This window comes from Denticeps clupeoides, chromosome 13 (genome assembly GCF_900700375.1).
Source record: "Denticeps clupeoides chromosome 13, fDenClu1.1, whole genome shotgun sequence".
NCBI classification, from domain to species: domain Eukaryota; kingdom Metazoa; phylum Chordata; class Actinopteri; order Clupeiformes; family Denticipitidae; genus Denticeps; species Denticeps clupeoides.
Window position 1 is genome coordinate 12118834 of NC_041719.1, and position 24220 is coordinate 12143053.

Below are 24220 nucleotides of genomic sequence, written 5' to 3' on the forward strand. Positions count from 1 at the left end.
CTGAGCTTGGCACTAAAAAGGGGGTCAAAGTTAAAAAGGCATACAGCCAGGATGTTACTAAGAAGCAGACCGTAGGTATATAAAAGACAGCAAATGAAATGACTGTGTTTGTCAATTTATTTTTAATGATCATGCCCAATCCAAGTGAGTCATTATTCAAATTGTCATATTAACACAACCTTTAGTTAAGCTTAAAAATGTTTAAAACAGTTCTCTGCTGAAAAGCAGTTATGCTAAAAGGCTAAGAATATCCAATTTCTCCTGAATTAAATTCAGGTCATTTTACTTACATATGTAAAGCGGATATAATATATTAATTGAGTGAAAGTGAAGTGATTGTCATTGTGATACACTGCAGCACACTGCACGGTGACACAACGAAATGTGTCCTCTGCTTTTAACCATCACACTTGGTGAGCAGTGGGCAGCCATGACATGTGCCCAGGGAGCAGTGTGTGGAACCTCAGTGGCACCATGGCAGTTCGAGATTTGAACCGGCAACCTTCTGATTACGGGTCCACTTCCTTACCTGCTAGTTGTCAAATGAAGTTACATTGAAAGTGGTCAGTTTATGATTATTTAAAATTACATGAAAAATACCTTAACAATAAATTGCTCAGCTCAGACTGAGATTTTATTCTCATCACAGGACCATGTGGTTCAAATGTCAAAAGAAGATAAAACAGGAACATACTTCCAAAACAGGTGTTGTATTTATTTCGAAGTGAACAAAACGAATATTTGAAAATTTTAAACACTCAGTTACAATATAAAGTACATTCATGACTATATTAAATGTTCTTCCCACTAACCCTGTTTGAACATTACGTGATTGTTACTATAATCTTAATAATGTACATAACAGTACACAAGGACTGCATATGAATTTGAAAAAGCACGTGACGCCTATGTCGCCGTATAATTAATTGACTGTAATTGACTACTGTACACCGGTCCAGTCCGCAAAGCTGGAGTCCGGCCCGGGTTTTCCGGAAGCCGCGGCGCTGCCCCAGCTGACTGGCAGTAGGCGACTTGTTTACTGGCGGAGAGACGCGCAGAGACGAGAAAGGGGGGAATCTGGGAGAGAGCGGACCGATCGGCCGAACTTCCGTGTAGAATAAGAGAGAGAAAAGAAACAACGCTGTAGTTTTTTTTACGTGTAGTTTTGTTCGAGTGCCTTCTAGTAGCGGTAGTTCCCGTTCTCCGTGGCGGAGCGCCGATCGCAGTTATTGCCGATCGGAACGACCAGGCTGCCGCGTGGAGTTTCGGTCCTCGGCTCGCCTTTTCGGACCTGCGACGCTTTGGAATTTCCACGCGTTTCCTGGGGCACCGGAGCGCATCTCCATTCGTGGGCGTCTTGGAAGCCCGTGTGCCCGCGAAAGGAGGAAAGGAGGAAAAAAAAAAGTCGATCACGCCTGGCAAAGGAGGGCGCCTGGAATGCGCCGCTTTCCCCACTAGCGCGTCTTCAAGGGCGAACTCGTGATACGGGACCGAGAGGGACGACACCGACCTGTGGATTAAAGCCGAGCTCCGTCAGAACCGCCATTCGTCCGTCGGCTGGAAACGCTGTACTGTTGGACTTCCAGGCGGCGGCCGACAGCCAGACGGAGCTGGAATTGTATAATTAACACACACACAAACATATATATATATATATATATATATATATATAGTTATATATGTATATAGTTTTATATTTGCTTCCGTGATGTGGTCTTGGGAATTGTACCCCTTCGCGCACCTCCTCTGACGGTGTGGGATTTCTGCCTCTCCAGTCCACAAGCCGACGTGGAGCCGGACCTTAAATTATTCACAATGAAGATATTTATTCGCCAGTTTTTTGTTCGGACCCAAGACCACGTTATTTAGCGTTTAACGCGGTTTTCTTTTTTGCAAGTCTGTCAGCAACAGCAAGGACGAGAAAGAAAAAAAAAAGTTTGCCGAACGTATTTCGTTGGAATTATTCACCCACGTTGGACCCCTGGTCCTGCTTCGGGGGACTGATAGTATTTTTTTTTCCACATTAACGTAATTTCGGGGGGCGGGCTTATTACAACTTGCAACAGAACTACAGGAACATATATATTTTTTAACAAGAAACCCGCCCTTTTCACGGATTTAGAGGTTTCGGAGGAAACGAGGCTTTGGATCCACGATGCGTCTGGGGACGTCAGCGGTTCTCTTGGCTGCTTTCATTTACATTTCGTGCCGTAGCTTGTCGTTAAACGCAGAAAGTAAGTAACCGAGCTGCATCTCCACTGCTGCACTGCTTCAATGTTGTGCTGTGTGTGTGTGTGTGTGTGTGTGTATGTGTGTGTACGAGGGTGTGTGAGCAAATCGGAGGAATGTGCACACGCTTCGTCCCCGTGTTTACATCTCGGCGCGTTTCATTTCCAGCAGTGGCCCGTGTCGGGTTCGGGGTTTTTTTCCCCCCTCTCTCTTCCACGCGTGTTTCGATCCGAGCGGCTCGCCCGCGAAGGCCTGCTGCTCCCGGCACCGAGGGCCGGATTAGCCCCGGCGTGGTGGACCGACGTCGCCGCGTCGGTTCCCCCGCTTCACGGGGCGCGAGTGCGGCTGCGTGGCCGGTTAGCATGGAATGCTAGCGCGCTTCACGTGGCCTTGGTAATAAAAAAAAGAAAGAAATAAATTAATAACCTCTGTTCTGTTCGTGTGGATTGACGCTGATATTCTAGTAGTTTTGGGAAAATGGAATGCAAAATAAACATGATATAAATCGCGGTTTTGTCCGAAAAGACCTGTGGTGAACCTCGTTTTCCACAGTATTTGTTTACATCGTTTTCATCGAATTCGGCGATTGACGCCGTTTCCGTTTTCTACCGAGTCACATCTGCACCGGAGGGGATTTGGACTCGGACCGCCGTGTTGTGTTTGCGCGGCCCCGCGTTTCTCAGGCTTGTTCCCCGCAATGCCGTGCGCGTGGAATGCGTTTGAAGTGTCCCGCCGTGTAGGTCCCCTGGAAGCTGATGGGGGTCAGGAGCCTGACCTCTTGCCTCCAGGTCACGTAACATGACTTCAGATGTTTGACGTGCGGAGATCGAGCTCCTGTTCGGTGCCATGGGTGGGACTTTCCAGCCATTCCCAAATTGGAATTACACGTGGAACAGTGGGGCCGTTTAACTGTGTTTAGGTAAAAAAAAAAAAAAATGATTGTGAAACACAGCACAGCACATGGCGACACAACAAAATGTGTCCTCTGCTTTTAACCTCCACCCTTGGTGAGCAGTGTGTGGGGACGGTGCTTTGCTCAGTGGGATTCGAACCGGCAACCTTCCTTAACCGCTTGGCCACCACTGCCCCTAGGGACAGCTGCTGTGTAAATTAAAGGTCAATTGGTTCCCACAGATTTACTTACGAGTATGTGTGCCAACCAAGCAGGCATTCCCAACATGTGGCCGCTATACTCTGATATATAGTCAAATGTTATTATGCTGAAAGTTGTGATTTATATCCTACATATTTTTAATTTTTTTGGTCATTCGCTGCATACGCCCACCAGTGAGAGAGTGCGCAACGCGTCCTGCAGGAGTTGGAATGAATGGCTGACGGGGAGGTCATAACACTAATATAATTTTTACAGTAATGTACAGTAAATGAAGTTACATGGACAATAAACCTGGGTTCGCCCGTCGCCTGTAATGTGGTGGGGTTCACAGTATTGATGATTGGAGCCAAAGTGAATGTGGGCTGCATGATTTATTTGCGAGACATATATTAGTCTGTGGACCTTGGTTATGAACCTATATCATTTTCAGTATTATGTTCTGAAGGAATGTAAAAACAAATCTGGTTAAATGAGTATATTATCCTCTTCTTACTTAATTGTACTCAAATAAAGAATAATACAGTGAACCACAATTGGATTACTTAACAGATTTGTGTGATTGATCAGCTAATCATGGCATTGGTAGATTAACATTGATAGGCAGGCATGCCCATTAACAGTAGTAAGGAAAAGTTTGCCTAGAACTGTGCATTGTCAAAGTTAATTATTGTGCGTTTAAACCGGTTTGCTGGGATAAAATCGCTGGCACGGATCTTCCGGAGGAGTTGTTTACGTCCATTGATCTGCGCACTGTGCGCCGATGAAGGCCACGAAAGCACAAAAAGGCACATCTGATGCTTTTTACATGGCAAGTGCTTCCCGTCAGGCGGCCACTGCGAGAGGCGGCGCTTCGATTTGGACTCGTCCCTGGAGTTGACTGAGTTCACAGCTTTGCTTTCTGTTTTTCCAATCATAGATGTAAACTGGGATAAAACCTATTCAGATTAATCCGAATGGTCAATCTCCTGCTACATGGGGTTAGTCGCTGACTCTGAATGTGTTAAAATACTCAGTTGAACTCATTTCATTATGCTTCTGCTTTTTTGGGTCCAGTTATTTTAAAGTGATGACGATTATGATGATCATCTACGGTTATGTACGAAATTGTGTATTTACATTCACACGCTTTTATTTTGAATTCCCTTCACATGTTCATCCAAGGGAAAGATTCCTGCAATGTGTCGTATTGCTCTGTAATATCTGTTTATTGATATACATGTAATAGATTTAATTCAGCGTATAGATATTTCGCCGGTTTCTCCACTCGCACCTCCATGCAGAACCCAGCTTCAGACGGCTCCTGCGCGCGGTGTCCCAGTATTCAGAAGGGATCGGAACCCTGTTCCTGTCCGTCTCACGTAGCGGCTATTGATCGCGAGATTGACCACCGGATAGGCGCAGTGGCTACAGTAATGCAGTCGATTTATTGAGCGGTCGTTATAAAGACCGAGTGGAGCCAGGAGCCAGGCCTTGAGGTTTTCCAAGCCTTCAGCACTCTCCTTCGCCCTACGGTCGCAACCTCTACAACACGAGTTGGAAGAACCGTGGTTCGCTGGAAACCGGGGGTTCTTTGCAAGGACCCTGCAGCACTTACGACCATAGAGTGACACCGTTGCGTGCTGCCAAGGGCCCGCCAGACAGTAGGAGTGTGTTGCCGCTTGCTCGGGCAGCCATTTCTGCAAGGGCTGTGTTCAGTGGCGGTGTCCAGAAACGAGTCAAAATACTGGCGTGTGCCAGCTGCCAAAGCCGCGACTCCCGTTGGGCTCGGCCGGCCGCCAGGCACAGAATGTAACCAGGGTTTACAGGGCCGTGGCCCAAACAGTAAATCTATTGTTAATTATAAAAGTAGACTTTTTACAGCTCTTATTTATTTATTTAGCGTGCCCGTGGCCGGCTCTCCGTGTGCTGCCCTCCGTGTTCTTGTAAAAGCAGCGCTTTAGAACTCGCCATTTAATGTCAGCGCTAATTAGATGGGCAGAATGTCCAACGTGGCGCACAATGTTCCTATGTTGAATTACAAGGAAAATGAGAACGTGATTTCAAAACGCGCCGCATTTTGCTGATTTCCGAGCATATTTCAGCAGAACCTTTATCTTTATGTATTATGTATAGCCAGCATTTTCCAGTTAAACTCTGATGTCTTTCAGGGTAATATCTATCTATCTATTGGACAGATGGAAACATTATTTTAAACAACTGCTGAAATGCATCGTCTCAGCATTCAAAGTATTATTGTGTTTTTTTATATTTATTCCTCCATTTCCTTAATATGCCAGGAAAGCAGTCCATAGAATTGGAGATATCACATGAATGAGTAGCAAAAAGTGTCAGCAGAACAAATGGCAAATGGCAGTGGCATAGCAGCAATATATTATTACATTTCTAAACCCGGAAAGACCATGTTCATACAAAAAAAAAAAAAAAATTAATATATATATATATTTTTTTTTAAAATCTGTGGCCCCAACCTGTGCTGGAACCTGTGCATGCCACTGAGTAGGGGGTTAAAATAAAGTGCTCAGGTAGGCCTGCGTCTTCGGGCCTCCGGCCTTTTATTCGTGAAGCGTATCATAGCAGGAAAGCTGAGCTCGGATCACGCTTCTTTTGTTTCAGCTGCTCACCCCAGCGTCTTTGACCAGAGAGGAAACAGTTCATGAGAATATGAGAATAAAAACCCTTCCACGTCGTCGAGTGGAGTGGGATGTGGCCGACACAGAGAGGTGCTGGCGGTGAAACGGGGGGAAGTGAGAGGAATGGGATCCCCCCTACCTGAGGGTAGTCTCGGGTTTTTCATTAATTCGAGGCTGGAGTCAATATCCAGCAGAACACAGGGTGGTCTGTGTTTCCACGCTCTCTTGTGATGATGATCTGTATAGACCACCACACACACATCTTTCCAAAACTTTGTCAGGACTACGGTCATAACCGCGCCCCTAAACTCAAATAATGAGGCTTGGTACGAAATCAGATGAAATGACTTAAACATATGATGAAAAATGAGTTGTTCTGTACCTCCTTGGCCGTGCAGGGTAAGTGCTGAGGTACGCTCTGCTGCTTTATGTGGCGGCGTCATTAAGTGTAATGGGTCGTCAGGACCGGCCTGAGCTCTTTATTGCTGTATGTGGGAGGAATGCTCATCAGCAAGGTGCTGCACTTTCCGGACCGAGCGCGTCCGTTGCCATGGCGCGCCATGTTCCCTCAAGGAGCCGCGTTCGTGTAATGGCGATCGGACTTTTTGATTGATGTCATGAACGCGCAGCGGTCCTTGGCGGGCCCGGCTGTAAATTGTCAGGAATTGCTAAATAGTGAAGATGCCTGAACCCAACTGTTTTCCAGCTGATGCAGATGGACCGACATACCTCTGGTTTCCGAGGCTGCATCACTCGGCCCTGAGGGAATCTGCAGCTGCTCTGTGGTGGGAATTCGCGCTCCGAAAACCTCTCCCGTGTTTCGGTGCCTTCTGTGAATACCGGGAGATGAAACGAACCCGGGCCGTGTTTATTTTGGCACGCAGCTCGGCGCGTTGCGATGTGTCTCTGTGTCACCTGCTTGTCTCTCTGTTTCAGGAATTCTCTTGTTTCTGGACTTTCGTCCCTGTTTTTAATGTTTGCTCTCTGAGGAGGAGGATTTTTTGGTTCAGTAGGTTAATATTCCCCCTAGTAGTTGCTGATTGAGTTCTCGGTGTGAAAGGAATGAAGGAAGAGCGGCTCATGCCATGGTGCCAGCCTTGTTCCTGAACCACCGGCTGGAAGTGTCTCTGTCTCTGTCATTTGAGAGGACGGTAAATAACGACTGACTTTGCTCCTTTTGGCGGCGAGATGAATGCAGTTTTGCCACGGGGAGATGTCCTAGGTGCCCCTTGGCCGAAGATCTGACACTGCCGTCCGTTGGACGTGGGTATTTTGTCTGTGATGTGGCCTGCTGTGCTTTGGCATGTGTCCTGTACAGTGACCAGATCAGAATTAGAACCGGGACATTGAAATAGTCACTTGCTGAATCAGGGGCCTCTTACAGCCCGTGGTTGTCTGTCATTAAGGAAAATTATTATTAAGGTCTTGCTTGTCTCGCGTTTTTAAAAAAGGAGCGTGAGATTTGAGAAACAGGCCAATCATCCAGGTATATTCATTTTTAAACATAAAAAGGGGTTCTCAGTATTTTAAATCATTATGTTATTGGTTATTGATTAATGATCAGAGTTTTACAGGCTTGACTGAGTGGAAATGCTGCAGATTCAGTGTAATATCATCCATTTATATTCAGAGTAATATTATCCATTTAGATTTATGGCATTTATCAGACGCCCTTATTCAGAGCGACTTACAATCAGTAGTTACAGGGACCGTTTCCCTCTGGAGCAATTTAGGGTTAAGTGTCTTGCTCAGGGACACAATGGTAGTAAGTGGGATTTGAACCCGGGTCTTCTGGTTCATAGGCGAGTGTGTTACCCACTAGGCTACTACCACCACATCATTTTTAATATAACTAAGATTTATTTTAAGATGTACCGTACACCACACCAGCTCGGTGTACAGTCAAGTAAGGTGCAGGAGCAACAGTTCTCCCCCGTATAATGTGACGTTATTAACCGTGTCCCCTGATCATTGTCCCAGACCGCAGGCCTGATCTCGCAGACTTGTTGGAAATATGTCGGGAGCCAGCGTGGCGTAATGAACTTGTGGGTAAAGTGCGGGTGAGCCTGTGCCGCCGGCTTCATTTACGTAATGGTTATTGTCTCTTTGTTCCATTAATTGACTGAGCCTTTTTAAAATCTCGTCTGGATGTTTGGAGTCGACAAGCTCCCATCAGAGGACTTGGTTTTTCTTCGGTAGGTCCTGACCTCCAGTCTCGGTAAATAAAGGATCACATTTCACACAGGCGGTGTAAACAAGAGGTAAAACTTGGAGCATGACATCATGGGGGTGACAGGCCTGAATTGACGGATTGGCTGATTAGTCGGTGTCTCCTTTCTGCATGTGGGGAGAGGGTGAAGTGTGAGAACGCTTTGGGTCCCACACTACGCTTTTTTTGTTTTCGTTTTAATAAGGCGCATATACGTCAGTGGACGGTTGCCAACATGCTTGCAAGTCCTAAACGGAGTTAATGATTTTTGAGTTCCCTTGCGGTGGTGAACCATTAATGATCATTTTTTTTCTGCCCAGTCATCTTCAGAGTCCTGACGGAATCCTGACACAAACATGAAGTAAACAGGGAATCTATAATAGGAGTTAATTTTTATTGGAAATATCTTCTACTGAATGATGAGCTGTCTGTTCATGTCAGAATCACCACGAGTAAGGAAATTTGCAGCTTTTAGCTTTTATGGTTGAAGAGGTGTTGGTGTGGCCAACAAGGGGCATCACCCTGTGGTTTGCCTGGATCAAGTTGACCTAGACCTCCAAAGGTGCCATCCTTCAGATTCTGACTCATTGAGGTCATAGAAAGAGCTCTTGGTGTCCTTTGCGAACTGGTCCCACTATGGCCCTTTCAACTTTTCACCACTCTCACGATACGTACGTGTCAGATACGTACGTGTCGTGATACAATTATATCACGATAAATTGTGAGACTGAACATATCGCGATACTCTAAACTTCGCTGAAGATTAAAAACAGAGCTGCCAAATTAAAGTACCCAGCCACACAGCGCCATCTACAGGAGTGGAGGTTGTAGTCGAACGCTGAGTTCTCATTTCTGCTGACCTCACTAAACAAAACAATTGACGGCACCACTCGGCGGACTATTTTTGATCACAAATTTATCGATATTTGATGGCCCTGTATCGATACAAAACCACCACGTAAAATACCGCTATATACTGCTGTATCGATGTTTTCTAACACCCCTAACAGATATATTTAAGAAACGGCTGCTTGCTAACCACCCACTCAGCCATTTTTGTCTGGTACAGGTGTTGAGCTGAGATTTGAGATAAAGCGAACGGAGTGGTGTGGGAGGGCGTGTTCCCGCCCAACCGTTGCTTTTTCCGTTTTCTGCTGGTGCGTTCGCACCTGCTTGAGGCCCCTCAGACCCACATTCGTATTAAGAGCTCGGTGCGAAGGCAGAACACGTTCTTTTTGGTTGTGGTTGCATCCCAAATTAACTCGAATTTCCCTGTAGCACATTTAGGTGACACAGAAAGAGGCCATCTTAAGTGACACCTTACTTGTTTACACAATGAATGTTTAAAACATGAATGAATAAATGAATAAATCCTTTCTTAATAAGTGCATAAATAATATAATCTAGTCGTTTTAACATTTTATTTTTGAATAATTTATTACTACATTAATTTATAGTTCCGACAATTTGGTAGATTTGCTATGATTATTTATATTTTTTTGTTAGCATAATGGATTTGAATCCCATGAGCTTTTCAGAGCCTCAGCAGATTATGAAGAAGGGTTACCTCAGTACAGATCTTTATTCTCCTCAGCTCAGTCATGGAGCAGAGAAATATGGATCTGGTCACGTCATGTTGTTTTTATTAATTGCATTTTCTCAGTGAATCCAGAATTTTAATTGTTGCGTCCTCCCTCCTCCAGTCTGTCATAGCTTGGACATCCGGAACAATGCAACCAACCTGAAGGTGCTGGAGAACTGCACAGTGATCGAAGGCTACCTGAAGATCCTGCTCATGTTTAAGACCAAGCCTGAGGATTTCCATGGCGTGAGCTTCCCCAATCTGCAGGTCATCACAGACTACCTCCTGCTCTTCCGGGTGTACGGCCTGGAGACCCTCGCCGATCTCTTCCCCAACCTCACCGTCATCCGCGGCAACAACCTCTTCTTCAACTACGCCCTGGTGGTGTTCGAGATGCTGCAGCTGCGGGAGATCAGCCTGCGCAGCCTGACCAACATCACTCGCGGCGCAGTGCGGCTGGAGAAGAACCCAGAACTCTGCTACGTGTCAACGCTGGATTGGTCCTTGATCCTGGACTCAATCGAGGACAACTACATAGCGGCAAACAAAAACGAGCGGGAGTGTGGCAACGTGTGTCCTGGTACGGTGGCAGGCAGCGGCAGCCACAGTGGCAGGCAGTGTCGGCAGACCACCCTCAACGCCAACTACGGCGAGCGCTGCTGGAACCAGAACTACTGCCAGAAAAGTAAGTGGTTTTTAATCAGTCCGCCCATTACAACTGGAAATTGGTGAAGGGTCCAACTCATGCCGTCAGAGCCCATCCCGGGTCACACACGCCATTCACTCACATACTCGAACCTTTAGGCAATTTAGTCACCAGCCCGTCTAGTAAGAACGTCACTGGGTAAGATCTAGACACAGAAATCCAGAGGTGACAACTATGCTGTTGCGCAATTGTCAGAAAAATCGCTGCTTTGAGTGACTAAACGTACACGATGTTTTAAACCAATCAGACCAGTTCAATTTCCCTGCATATGACGCACTGCTGTCAGTGTAGAATGGGATTTTTTTCCAATCTGTGCCTTGCTGCTTGTATGGCATCGCCATGTGAACACCGGCTTGTCTGGAACGCGCCCTCTCGGCGAGGTAGACAATGGGACGGGGAAAGAGAATGCGTTGGCTCAGACCCGACGGGGTGATCCAGAGGAGGACCGCGTGTGCCAGTACACATCACCATCTTTCCACGCTGTCATCGTCCGCCTTCGGCTGCGTCTGATGGATCAGTATGTTCTGTAGCTGTTTGTGTTGTGATCCCTCGTGCCACGGTGGGCTGCCGTCACCTGGTTATTACCTATTACTGGAGGGTGTGTCTGATATTCCCGTTGAAAAGACTTTCTTTCTTTCATTCCGCATTGGTCTGGAAAGGACAGCGAGTGATTCTAGCGCAGCCCTCGGCCTCTTGTTTAGGCGGGTGTTTTCAGTGCAGGAGACATTTTGGGAACATGATGCAATGGATCGGACTGAGGGCAGTGAGGTGAGAGGACCCCATTCCCCAGCTGACATGTGACCACCGTGACTCAGGCGGGCCTGGACTCTCCTGAGTGCTCACCGCCGGGGACGGCAGGGCTGGTCATGTTACCATCCTCCAGTCATGAGCCGTGTCAGAGCTTCTGGTCAGAGTTACATAAAAAAGGTGAAAATTACCAAATATAGTACCATATTTACTGTAGCATCCAGTCTGAGAGAAACAGTTAGCGCTTTGCTGATAGTCAGATATTGTCATTTTATTTATGCCTTTTAGCACTTTGCTTTGATCACAATATTGAGAACGGAAGCTGAAAAACTGCTGCAGCATTTTGCGGCGTTTCAGATCATTCGACGTCAGCAAGAGCTCGTCCACTGAAAAGGAAAAATCTGCGTTTAATGATTTCTCTCAACTCAATTTTTATGTTTGTCCATTGCTGACGGGACACTTTGCACTTTAAAAACATTTTAAACGTGTGCAGTGTTTTCTTTAGTGATGAATGGAAAAAGTGCCGTTTTACGGCTGGTAGGTTTTCTAGTTAGATGCTGTTAAATTGACATTGATAAGGTAATTACTTCATTTATACTGTTTAGGGATTGCCAGGATAAGGATTATTTGAATGCTTCTAACAATATAGGTTATGGATTATATGTCCAGGAATTACATCTAAGTGATGACACACACACACACACACACACACATATATATATATCTTCAGTTTATTAGTTTACAACAATTTACAACATTGGTCAATAGAGATCGACTCACAGAATGTGGCGTGCTCTGTCTGAATGGCCGGGGTGTTCAGGGTCCCAGCCTAACCTAAAATGCTTCCCAGTGTGAAGTGGTCTCAGTAGTCCTGCAAATCACGGGCATTTACATCCAAAAATCTGTCCGTTCCGATAGGTAAGCATTAACCGAGCCTCCTCCTCCGGATGCATGCCGCTGCCATTTTGTAAGCGTCACTAAAGCAACTGGAGCTGTAATAGACAGATTAAAAATACAAACAGCAGATCTCCTGTTTAGATAAGTCCTATCTTTTCCTCTGGCACACAGTGTTCTGTTATTGTGAGTTTTAGTGCATAGACGTCGCCTCTTGCGCAACCGAGCGCTTTTCAGGTCAAAGTTCATCCTTTCTCATCTTGAACCCCCTGCTTCTTCCATTTTAATTGCAGCTTTGTGGGTTTTTTTTTTTTTATTTCTACAGCTACTGTAGAGAAGACAAAAAATAAACTTGTTCAGCTGCATGGAGGCATTGCACGTACCGTTTTGTGTGACATTTGCACCTCACAATCACTAATTAAGTTATTCTTGTGTTTAAAATGCACATTTGCATTGCTGAAAGGACCCCGCTTTTCGATCCGTGACTGAACTCTTTCCACCTGAGTGGAGGCAAAGAGCCTGAGGAGAAGAACCTGGGGCCCGCGAGGCCAGAGAGGGGCCGAACAAACAAAACAAGCAAAACAAACAGCGAGTGTTCTTCAAGCACATTCACCAGGTACACACAGCATTCCGGGCAGTCTGTGTGTGTGTTTGTGTGTGCTGCCATGTTCAAGAAACCACTGGCATTCCTTCCCGTACACTCGGCTTGGTAGGACAACGTGTTCAGGCTGGTTTTAGACCCACACTTGCACTGCGCTTTGCGCTGGACTGCAGTGTCCGCTGTAGAACCCAGCGTATGGGATAAACCTGTCCTGCAGGGTCCCTGTTCCCTGTGCACCCATCAGACACGTCATTAGAACCAAGGGCTGGTGAAATGTGCGGCCTTGACCAATGCCGTCTGACTGAAATTGTACATTAAAGTTCCTAAACACACCCACATAATAATATTGGTAGCCGAGCTATTCCTGCATATACTTCCTGCATGGACCCAGACTGGACCAGATGCTGTGGAAATGCTCCTCCGCTCCGTCTGGGGGCTTTGACCCAGGAATGGTGATGTCTGCTGCAGACACCAGGCATAACGTGCACCTCATTCGCAAAATAAAGCGTACAGCATGTATACATAGTTGTAAAGTTGTCCAGTTCACCACTTGACATGTAACTAGAAAAAATGAAATCATGCGACGACATCTGGTAAAGGCTAAAATGTAAAAAATACCCATCAAAGCAGTCACACATACGTCAATTGACAAATTGATGAAATGATTTAGCTGTGGAGCATCAGGACATATAATGTGCCGCACGAGCAGCTACTGAATCAGAAATTGCTGAAACTCTTGATCCTGGCGATGATAGAAATTTCAACACATATTGCTGGATACAGGGCTGGGTAGCTACCTCCCCCTGATAGAGCGCCAGAACAGAACTCAACCGATCAATAATTGAATGGGCACAAAAGATGATTTTCTGTTTGAGTTGGATGGCACGCGTCGCTCGCCCCCTCTGAAATCTGCGACAGTATTTATGAACCTGTTCTAAGCTAAACACGTGTTAAATGTTTCTGATTTCGATGCACTCCCTGCATATTCAGAGCCTGTTTGGGATCCATCAATCTGCTGTCGTTCTGATGCGGAGGTTTGTCCCGGGCAGCAGATCAGTCATTTATGGACGTTACTGTTATTTACTTGGACGGACTGGTGGAAATCAATGCGTACTAAATATTGCAGAAGTGTCTGCCTGCGAGTCCTGCGCCTGCTCCCATGGTTGGGGGCTGCTATTCCCACATTGGGGTGCTGCATTGAAATTCCTCAGCTGCAGCAGCGCCCCCCTCGTCCCTCCCCTCACCTCCGAATGGTGTCAGGCACCCTGTGTCTGGGACACACACTAATTGGTGTCAGCGAGTTGACGGCCTCTCCTCACGTCTGTCTGCATCCAGATGTCTCGTGAACCCCCCCCACCCGACACACGGCAGCTTCAGCCGGATTCTAGCAGGATGGATGTCTGCTGCTTTAGAATGGATGAGGGTACGTTGCTTCAGGCCCTTCAGATCAGCGAGGTGGGTGTCTCTGGGAAACCTATGTTTAGGGAGATCAGGATTATTAGATCCTCTTCCATCAGTTTCTGAAATCCACAGCACAAATGCAGACATCATCAGCAGCCCTACAAGGTCACTGAGCTGAACCTTTTCCTCAAGGTTGGTCTTGGAGAAAGAATTCAAATGTTCAAGAGGATTTTAAGAGATCATATATGTTATATGATGTTTACCATTGTAAAATCTATCAATAAAAGTACCTTACCTAACAGTGGAAACTTTTTGTTGTTGTTCCACAGGACAGTGCATCATAAAATTATATGTATGTGTTTTATTTTTTACATGTATATCCTAGAAAAGAAGAAATCACTATATTGTTGACATTTGTTTAATATCACGTTAAATGCGTAAACATTATTTAGCATTAACTATATTTATGATTTGTAACATTCAGAATTTCTAACTGTTCCCTTGTCTTCCAGACTTGGCTTAAAATTTTTTGATGAACATCAACATGTGGGCATGTTCTCCCTGAGTTTGCACTGTCCTGGTTCTCAGTCGCTGGCCCTTTCCTGCCTAATAAGACGCAAATTAAACCCCATCCCTGGGGCTGTTGTTCCTAATTAGCCAGTCGCCAATAAACTCTGTATAGCCGCGTGCCGGGTACGCCGACACAGTGCTTTGTGAATGGGATACGTCTGCAAACGATCCAGCCTGCCCCTGTGGGTGGGTGTTAGCAGACCAGATTTGATTTAATTCCGCTTTAATGCTTTAAGTCAGATCATGTGCACTTGGTGCTGGTGGAGCTGGAATGCACTTCCAGAAACTCCCAGTGAATGTAAGGGCTTAGATTCCTGTTTTATACGATCAGGTTTTCCCTGTAGGTTGCCTTGAGAAGAGCCTTTCACCTTCCTCAGGGTGAATGAGATAGTCACGCCTCGATTGAATGGGAGCACCATTCAACATTCTACACGGATCTAGAGCTCTTTCAGGCCTTAATGGAGTATAAACCTGCTTGTTTGTGTTGCATTTATGATAAGTAACTAAGTCTAAATTAAAGTCCATTATTTCTAAATGGTTTCCGTGGTGCATTTCCTTGTGATATGTACATTAGCCTTAAAGATTAGCAGATATCACCATGAGCGTGAGATATGGTGCTGTGGTTTACGTCAGGGCTGGCAGGTCCACCCTCGCTCAGTTGCAGGCAGCGTACGAGGGACTGGGTTACTCTACCTTCTGAACTTTGACATACATCCTTTTCTTTCCACTCTGGGTGTGCGCGCCGTTCAGCAGCCTCGTCATGTGACCGCTTTCAGCATGAAGTATGTGGACAGGAACTGAGAAGCGTCTTGGTGAAGTCCGCTGAGATGGTGAAGCGGAGAGATGCACACAGTGGCGGGCCATTCTGAGGACGCGCCGCTCTCAATTACTGTTCGTTTTTACACAGTGCAGCGCTTGTCCGTCTGTGTGCACTGCTGTTCAAACCGCTGCGCTGAAATCGAGAATAAAGAGATCGTCTGTTGTGATGGCATCACAGACACATACACTGTCAGACAAGAGTATTTGTGTTCTGGTTTGATCATTTTGGGGTAAGACACTTTAAAAATGGTCAACCGTATTTAGCGCTGTTTATATATATATATATATATATATATATTTCAAATTAATTTGTAAAAATGGTGGGAATAGATCAATGCACAGTTATACAGCTTTGATTGTTTTGTGTTATACATGCTTTTAAAACAAAAAACTGTTTGAAATCTTATTGCAGGCTCAATTAATATTCACTTATTTCGCAAACATTTCAAAATACAACGGGTAAGATTATTCTAAGATTTTCATGGAATGAGTCTGATATTTTGCAACTTGAAAATGAAGACGGCAATATTAAGAATTATGTGTAGGGCATCGTGGTTAACCACAGTTGGAGGTGCATGGTCCTTTTATTTATACAAAAAAACAAACAAGACTGGCGGAAGAGTGAATTTAGCAGCTCTGCTTCCCTTCCAGTTTCCACTGTTTGCTGTTCAGAAGATCCGTGCTCCAGGCGGGGTCGTGCCGCCATACTAGCTCCCATTCATTAGCTGCAGGAAGCCCCAGGGGTTCTGTCATCCACGTTATCAATGGCCGCCCTTTAAAGCCTGCATTTGCGTGGCGTGACTCGCATACTATTTTCCTACAGTGCGGCCTGGAATTAGCCCTGCAAGGGGCGGGGAGATATCTTGGGATTCGCCACAAACCACCGGATGCGCGTTGAGCGTGGCCGGTATGGAAGCGTTTGTATGTGTAGCGAGAAGGGGCGTGCGTTTGTCCCTTTTGTTCTGGGCGAAGAATGCCTTTTTTGTTCTGTAGATGCGACTCGGCCATGGTGATGGTTCTCACAGCCGATGAAGGTGTTTTCTGACACACTAGTTATAACGCTCTTCTGAGAGTAGTCCTGACCGCTTTTGATTTGGCTGTAAATGCTGAATGGAAATAATTAGGCGCTGGCCACCACGAGCTGTGTACAGAACCAGTGGGTACGGAACCGCGTGGTCACTGACGTTGCCCCCCCCCCCTTTTTAGATCAGGGGGCAGCTCTGGCCTCTTGCTGCCACTGTCCATATTAAGAGGTCTGTCCTTGGCCAGGGAAGCGAGCCGACAGGCTGCCAAAATGAGGCATACTGCGTATGAGTGAGCGCTGACCCCCACCCAGTCAAGAACCGCTTTGGTACAAGCCGGACCAAAATAACAGTCATTGACTGTTGACAGCCATGAGAGGTCCGGCACACTGGGCGCAGAAGCGCTTGCCTCCTGGAATGGTGTGTCTCGCGTTTTCAACAAAGCAAGTGATCCTTCCTGGTCATCCTCATCTTTGTCCATCTCCAACCCAGATCCGCTTGATTTGTCCGAAGAAAACCATATCCCCTCCACATAATCAGATGCATCTATTTGAAGTCATTTGCTGTGTTGTACATAAATAAAAAAATGAACGAAACCTGACCTGCGTGAACCTGTTGGCCTGTGGGTTTCAATCTTAAATGGAAAGGGCTGTGCTCTCTGACCCTCTCCGCAGTGCATTTTACAGCCTTAATATAGTTATCCTGTAAGGACATTAGTTATACAGAGACAACGTGTCTAATTTGAGGCTGTGGCGGCCTAGCGGATAAGGAAGTGAACTTGTAACCGAAGGGTTGCTGGTTCAAATCCCAAACAGTCATGGTGCTGCTGAAGTCCCCTTCAGCAAGGGCAGCGGGACACTGCTCCCCGGGCGTCTTTCATGGCTGCCCACTGCTCACAAAGTCTGCTGCGCTTTCAATCACAATTACTAGTCACTCTGATTTACTTCTCGTTTCTCATTATTGAAGCTCGAACATAAGCTCAAGCACAAGTATTCGGTGTAGACTGGTGCTCTGACTGGTGCACTGGCAGCTCTGACTATATGTCTAACATTCATGAGTCGCCGACTCTCTTGACTCACCTATCCAACTACTGATTTGCCTTCAATCCGGGATCAAATTGGTCTTAAAATGGGACTGTCTGAACCAGGTAAAATGGGACAAGTGAACTCAGAATCCCCACAAATGAATTTCATTAAACATCAATTAATTTCCCCCCATTTCTCAGTATAACCTTTTTGGTAGAAAGGCAACCAATGACCAACAGCACTGTGTACACAGGTTATTCCCAGGGAGGAGCCTGAGGATCCTCTGATGGAAGCGCAGCATGCCGTATCAGAGGAAACGTTGGCGCCAAGCGGTTTTTGGCAAGGAGCAGAAGTCACTGAAACATTCCTTGAATGCGCTTCCTGATTATTTCCTCCCATTGTGTGGCAGCTTCCTACTCCTGGGTAATGAATGAACCCACAGGGACCGGCTCTGCCTGGCCGCCACAGGGGCTGGCTGTGTGTGAGGAGCGCTGGCTGTCTGGGGCAAAGGGCTTCGGGAATTAACGGTCCGAAAGGAAGGGTGGGTTGTATAACATGTTTGTGAGAAAAAAAAAACGTAGGCCTGCCCCCGGTTGGATGGGGGGAGAGGATAGTTTTCAAATATCAGTTGGATCAGGTGACCCGTGTTGCTCACCCAAAAGCCTGTCAGATTCTTAAGGGTCGGCACCTGCTGAGTGATTTGGGGAAGGAAAAAAAAATAAAATAAAATTCCTCTCGAGATGTGTGGAAAGCCCTGCTGAGTTACAAGCAGTGCATGAGCAGTGTTGATTTAATGGCTGTGGTTATAAATACCGTCCTCTGGGCTGCTCAAGCTAGTATGAGCTAACATATAGGGGCTTTCAGGCCCTGTCCATGTTTTCACCACAAACACATCCCTGTTCTTTCTTTTCCCCGTGGCTCATTGTGCAGTTATAACCCTTTGTTTTCCACCACAGGAATCTTTTTTTTTTTTTTTTTTTTTTTAATGGTTCGACAAAAAAAAAGTATTTTTGAGAGTAAACAAAATGGCCGCCTTCCCAATCCTGCTCCGTTTGATCATTATTCTGACTGACGTCTGTAGGCCTGGTGCGTTCATCTGAGTCAGGACCCACGAGTATTTTGGTGAGCAAGTGTATAGTTATATTAACAGCCTGCATTCTGAAATCAGTACTTTAGAAGCGTCGACCTTTACAAGGAAAAAACCTTTTTGTGTCGGAAGCATGACTAAGCATTATGGGTCCGTGCTAACACCAAAACAGCATGTGCCTTATAATTGTAATTTAGCAAATATGTAGGAAATGAAACATGAAGGAGATTAGAGGGTGCTAATCTGTTAATCTGTGAATGAAAAATTCAGCGAAGAACAGCTGGGTGTGCCAGCTCAGCAGATTTAAGATACATTTCGCTAAACCAATTTTTGTGCTTCAGAAGAATTCAAAAGCAAAATGACACTAAAATGGAAGTGTGTTAAATTACATTTTTACGCTTGATGATAATACACTATAGTAATAATAATAATAAAAGAGATCTTGATAATGTTCATGTCTAGGGAAAAAATTTACTCTGCAACTGGATTGGAGGCCGCTTTTGGAATTCTTTTCAAAGGCCTGGTTATTTGATTCTTTCGCAACATCTGCTGTGTCAGGATTGGTATGCACTACACCCCTGTGATGTAAAACATGTTTTTGCAGATAATCTGTTGGTTCATACCACATTAGGTATTTGGTGCTTATCAAAGCAAATCATTATGAGCACGATTGACATGGCTGGTTTGTCGAAGTGAACCAGCTTTCCTCTTGACTCGAGAGAGCCGCTTGGCCCGTCTTTTCCACGCAGCTCCTTCAGCGCCGATGTAAAGAAACTGTGACCTGCCCACCCAGGCCTCACTCGCTATTCTAATACAGATTTCTCATGACATCCAGTCGCACCAAAATGATTTAATATCAGCACCTGCTCTGGGAAGAGCCTAGACCTGAGCTTGCTCAAGCAGGCGTGTATAGTCCTATCGTTGACAAGAAAACCTTCCAGTGGATCAAGACTCCCTGTTGATCGTGCGAGTCTTCCTTCCTTCCTCCCTCAGATGTTCTCTCTTGCCCCCTTTTCTCCCTGATTCCAGCTGCAGCGCTCACTGTGGTATGCAGACGCACTGGAATTCCTGGCCTCCAAATCACAGAGGGAGCTTGTCAGCCCCGGCTCATGTTACTGCAGAAGATGGCCGTTCTGAGAGCAGAAGTCAAAGAACAGAAGAGGGCATGCGTGTGTGTGCATGCACTGTGTGTGTGTGTGTGTGTGTGTGTGTGTGTGTGTGTGTGTGTGTGTGTGTGTGAGAGAGAATGAACTCCACCCTGCCTCCCAGCCCTGTCACTCTGTTACCAGGTGTGAGACCGGCTCGGGGGGCTTCCAGGACACCAACTACAGGCGGCGGCCCGGACTCAGCAGGTCCACTACTTAATGTAAACTCCCTGTGTTTTCTTATCGGCCAGATTAGCATCTTGAAGAAAATATACATCCAGGCTTATCTGTACCATTGCTCAATGAGAATGGCGCACAATGGTGCACCACAGACTCGGCGTGTGTGTCTCTGAAGGGAGGACAAACAAACATCTCCTTTGTGCTCTGCCATACTGTAAAAGGAAATCTGTGCCTGACCTTTTTTTTTTTTTTTTTTTTAGATGTGTATATGTACAACTTCCTGCTTTGCTGGACAGACACTGCTTGCTGACCTTTAATTGATCTTATGCAGAATTGATTAAAACAATAACTTTCCATCTTCTGAAATCTGTTTTTCTCAATAGACTTACTATTGCCTTTTCTCTCTCTGTCTGTATCTCTTTCTGCTTTCTCCCCATGGCCGTTTATTCATGGACGGCCTAAGGTTTCCCTTGGAATTTCCATTTCTAACCAACACACCACCATCTGGAATTCTGAGGATCCTCTCAGATCTCCCTTCACTAAAATAATGCATTCACGTAGCTTGAAGCTGTGCAATCTGTAGAGAGCCTGCAGTAAATATCAAGCCTGACTGTAACATCTGAGACCTTTTTTCCATGCAGATGCTGCGCACACAACACTTTAGTTTTTAATGCGTCTCATGTGCTTTAAGCACATTTTGTCGGCCATTGTGACGTCAGCCCCCTCTAATTTTTTGCATGCCTGTGGCATTAGTGATGCTCACAGTCTTGTGACGACTAAAAAAGGCTCTGTTTTACTCAGCATGTCATAGTTACACTTACTACACTTCAAAGCTCTTTACTTCAGACATTAATCATGGCTGCATGCAGCCTTGTCCTGCCCTTTAGAGTAGATGCTCCGCACTTTTCCTGGAAAACTTGAGCTCTTCCAGTGGACTTTTGTTTTGTTTTGTTCTGTTTTGTTTCAGTAAGGCATCTCATTGGTTTACACAGGCGGTCTTCACCCTATGATCTGTGGAGCCAGATTAATGAATTGCTGTTATATTCTGCATTAGACCTCATGTTATCTGCATACATCTCATGAATCTGGTGCAAATCAAACAAAATGAACACCAAACAGGCGGAGAACAGGGCTGTTGTGTACACAAAAGCGGCTGCCACTCCCTGTCTGAAGTTTGAAATATGGTGTGGTCCAGTTTGGGTATTAATTTTAATATGAGCTAAATTGCTTTGATTTTTTTGGAGGCAATTCTGCAGGTGGTGGTGTGTTTCTGCAAGTGGTGACCACAGACCACTTCTCAGTTCCTATACGTTCTGGCTGATGTTTTGGTCACTTTTGATTTCTGGTGTTACCACTCTAATGGCAGCATGAGACGAGTCTACAACCCACACAAGTGGCTCAGGTATTGCAGCTCATCCAGGATGGAACATCAATGCAAGCTGTGGCAAGAAGGTTTGCTGTGTCTGTCAGCGTAGTGTCCAGAGCATGGAGGCCCTACCAGGAGACCGGCATGTACATCAGGAGACGTAGAGGAGTTCATAGGAGGGCAACAACCCAGCAGCAGCACCACTACCTCCGCCTTTATACAAGGAGAGGCAATGTTGCTATAGACTGTCCCGCCCTGAATCCAAATGAGCACATCTGGGACATCATGTCTTGCTCCATTTACCGAGGCAGTGGTGGCCTAGTGGTTAAGGAAGCGCCCCGTAATCAGAAGGTTAACGGTTCAAATCCCAATCCGGCAAGATACCACTGAGGTGCCACTGAGCAAAGCACCGTCCCCCTCTCACGCCTCTCATGGCTGTCCACTTCTCACTAAGGGTGATTGTTAAAAGCAGAGGACACATTTTGTTGTGTCACCATGTGCTGTGCTGCAGTGTATCACAATGACAATCACTTTACTTTCACAGTTTCTATGGCATGTTACACAAGAGATCGTCCAGGAGTTGGTGGATGCTTTTAGTCCAGGAGGAGATCCCTCAGGAGACCATCCGCCACCTTATCAGGAGCATGCCCAGGCGTTGTAGGGAGATAATACAGGCACGTGGAGGCCACACACTACTGAACCTCATTTTGTCTTGTTTTAAGAACAATACCTCAAATTCACATGTATATATATATATATATATATATATATATATATATATATACACACACACACACACACAGCTTTTTTAAATGCTTATTTCCCATTGTCTTGGTGGACTGTCTATCATGATTGTCTAAATGTTTTGCATAATGGCTTGTTTTCCCCTCTCTTCCTCTTAGCATGCTTACTGGGGCAAACTGCTTTGGTTTTATTGCTGCACAAATCTCGCAGAACATGTTCTTGATTTTTAGATTGACGTGAGCAGTATGTGGAGATCGCAGTTTGAACTGATTGCTGCCCTTGTTTGTGTCTGTGTGTGGTTGCTTGTGCTGTGACTGATCAGACAGCATGCCAGTGTTGACAGGTCGGACAAGTGTTGAACCCATATCATTCCACTAGACTTTTTGGTTCCTCTGACCTGCAGATGGCACCTGAAGGGTCTTGGACACCCGGCTCTGTCCTTCAGTCCTCATATCTGGAGGGCCATGTAGACTGCGTGGGTGAGCTGCATCTTGGAATTCCTTGCATTTGGGAAATTCTTCAGGGCCTTCAAAAGGCAGGGTCATGGCTTTTCCCCTGGGGGTAAAAATAGCAAGGTCCCCAAGCTGAGCCCTCTCTGTGAGAGAGGTCAGTCATCTCTATAGAAGTCTTCCTGGACGATAGGACCATAATGGCAAATAAACACATGGGGACGAGGGGAGGTTCTCTCAGATTTCATATTGTAAGTGTGGGCTGAGGGTTGATGACCATGTATGGAGATTGGTCCTTGAACGGGAAAAGGAGCAGGTTTATGTAATTAACCTGCAAAATAGTGGCCAGTTGTTGGTCAGTTTCTGCAGACCACTTCTCCTCTCCAGCCCTAAGCTCAATGTATTGCGCAATATGTATATCGTACTGTGGCTTCTGTCCTGTGGCCCTCGTACGATTTTTGAACAGTTCCAGTGTGTCATGAAAGTGAAAGAAAGTGAAGTGATTATCATTATACATTGTGATACACTGCAGCACAGCACACAGTGACACAACAAAATGTGTCCTCTGCTTTTAACCATTACCCTTGGTGAGCAGTGGGCAGCCATGACAGCCACCTGGGGAGCAGCGTGTGGCCACGGTGCATTGCTCAGTGGCACCTCAGTGGTACCTTCTCAATAGCTAACAGGGAGCAATAATGAACAAGACTTTGATTATTGCTCCTGGATTTTCTGATCTGTAGGAGTTAGGGATATGCTGTTCATTGCTGTTCCACACCAAGAGCTGCAGAATGACTGGGTAGCAACAGAGGTGATCTGCAGGCGGTTCTGCCTCTGCGGCTTCTTTAAATGATTGCTCGGCCTGCGCTGGTTGCGTTTGGCAGCACAGACCAGCGCTACGAAGCCCTCAGGCTTATAGGTTGCTAACCCCTTATTGATCCATGGTCCTAGAGGGGTGCCCTGCGCAAAGACCCATCTGAATCCTTATGCTTGCAAAGCACATGTGAAAAATCCATAATTCCACTCTGTAAGGCATCTCCGGAAGGTTTGTTTCTTCACCCGTTGGAGTGCTGCCTCTGAGGCCCAACCAAATTGAGCGCCAGGTTTTTATCTTTGTTCTCCATGCCTGCTTTTTATGGTTCCTCTTTCACCAGCCCCGGAACAGTAGCAGCGGTTCAGTCCAGAACAGCACTGTAATAAATGAAGAGCTTTTCGTCAGCGAGAAGGTTGATGGATTATGGACCAGACGTCACGCTGAACCCGGACACACCTGGGACGGCTCCAGCTTCCTGCCGTAAAATTGGACAGAAGACAGTAATTAGCACTCACTGTTCCCCCGGTGTAATATGAATGCTGTGTTTTGTCAAATTAAAAACGTTGTGAGGCAGCCCGTCGCTCAGAGTACGGTATAAATAAAGGGCTCTAAAGACTCCTGTCACTGGTGCTGCCGGCATCTTTCCCCGGCATTAGTGGTGATGAATCTTCAAGTTACGATCTGTGCCACCAGTTAAAAAGAGGCAAAACCTCTTTTTAACCTGTGTGTTCTGTTTATTGGTTTGAAGGATTGGATAGACATCATTTTCTTTTTAATATCTTCTTATACAACACGTAATGACAATAAAGCTCTTCAGCTTACCTTTAAGGTTTGTCTATTTATTTGTATTTGACAAAAACAAATATATAATGTATGTTTAAGGCCATAT

General features: G+C 45.8%; 1 protein-coding gene across 2 annotated transcripts in view; it reads left to right on the forward strand.

The window, feature by feature from the left end:
• The first annotated feature begins 1054 nt into the window (after positions 1-1054).
• Positions 1055-24220, forward strand: part of insrb (insulin receptor b) — a 48394-nt gene continuing 25228 nt past the window's right edge. For both annotated transcript variants that reach the window (XM_029000054.1, XM_029000055.1), the window contains exons 1-2: positions 1055-2234; positions 9886-10449. In XM_029000054.1, the coding sequence (XP_028855887.1) occupies positions 2156-2234; positions 9886-10449 (643 nt within the window). In that variant the 5' untranslated portion in view covers positions 1055-2155. The remainder of the gene's footprint in view (positions 2235-9885; positions 10450-24220) is intronic.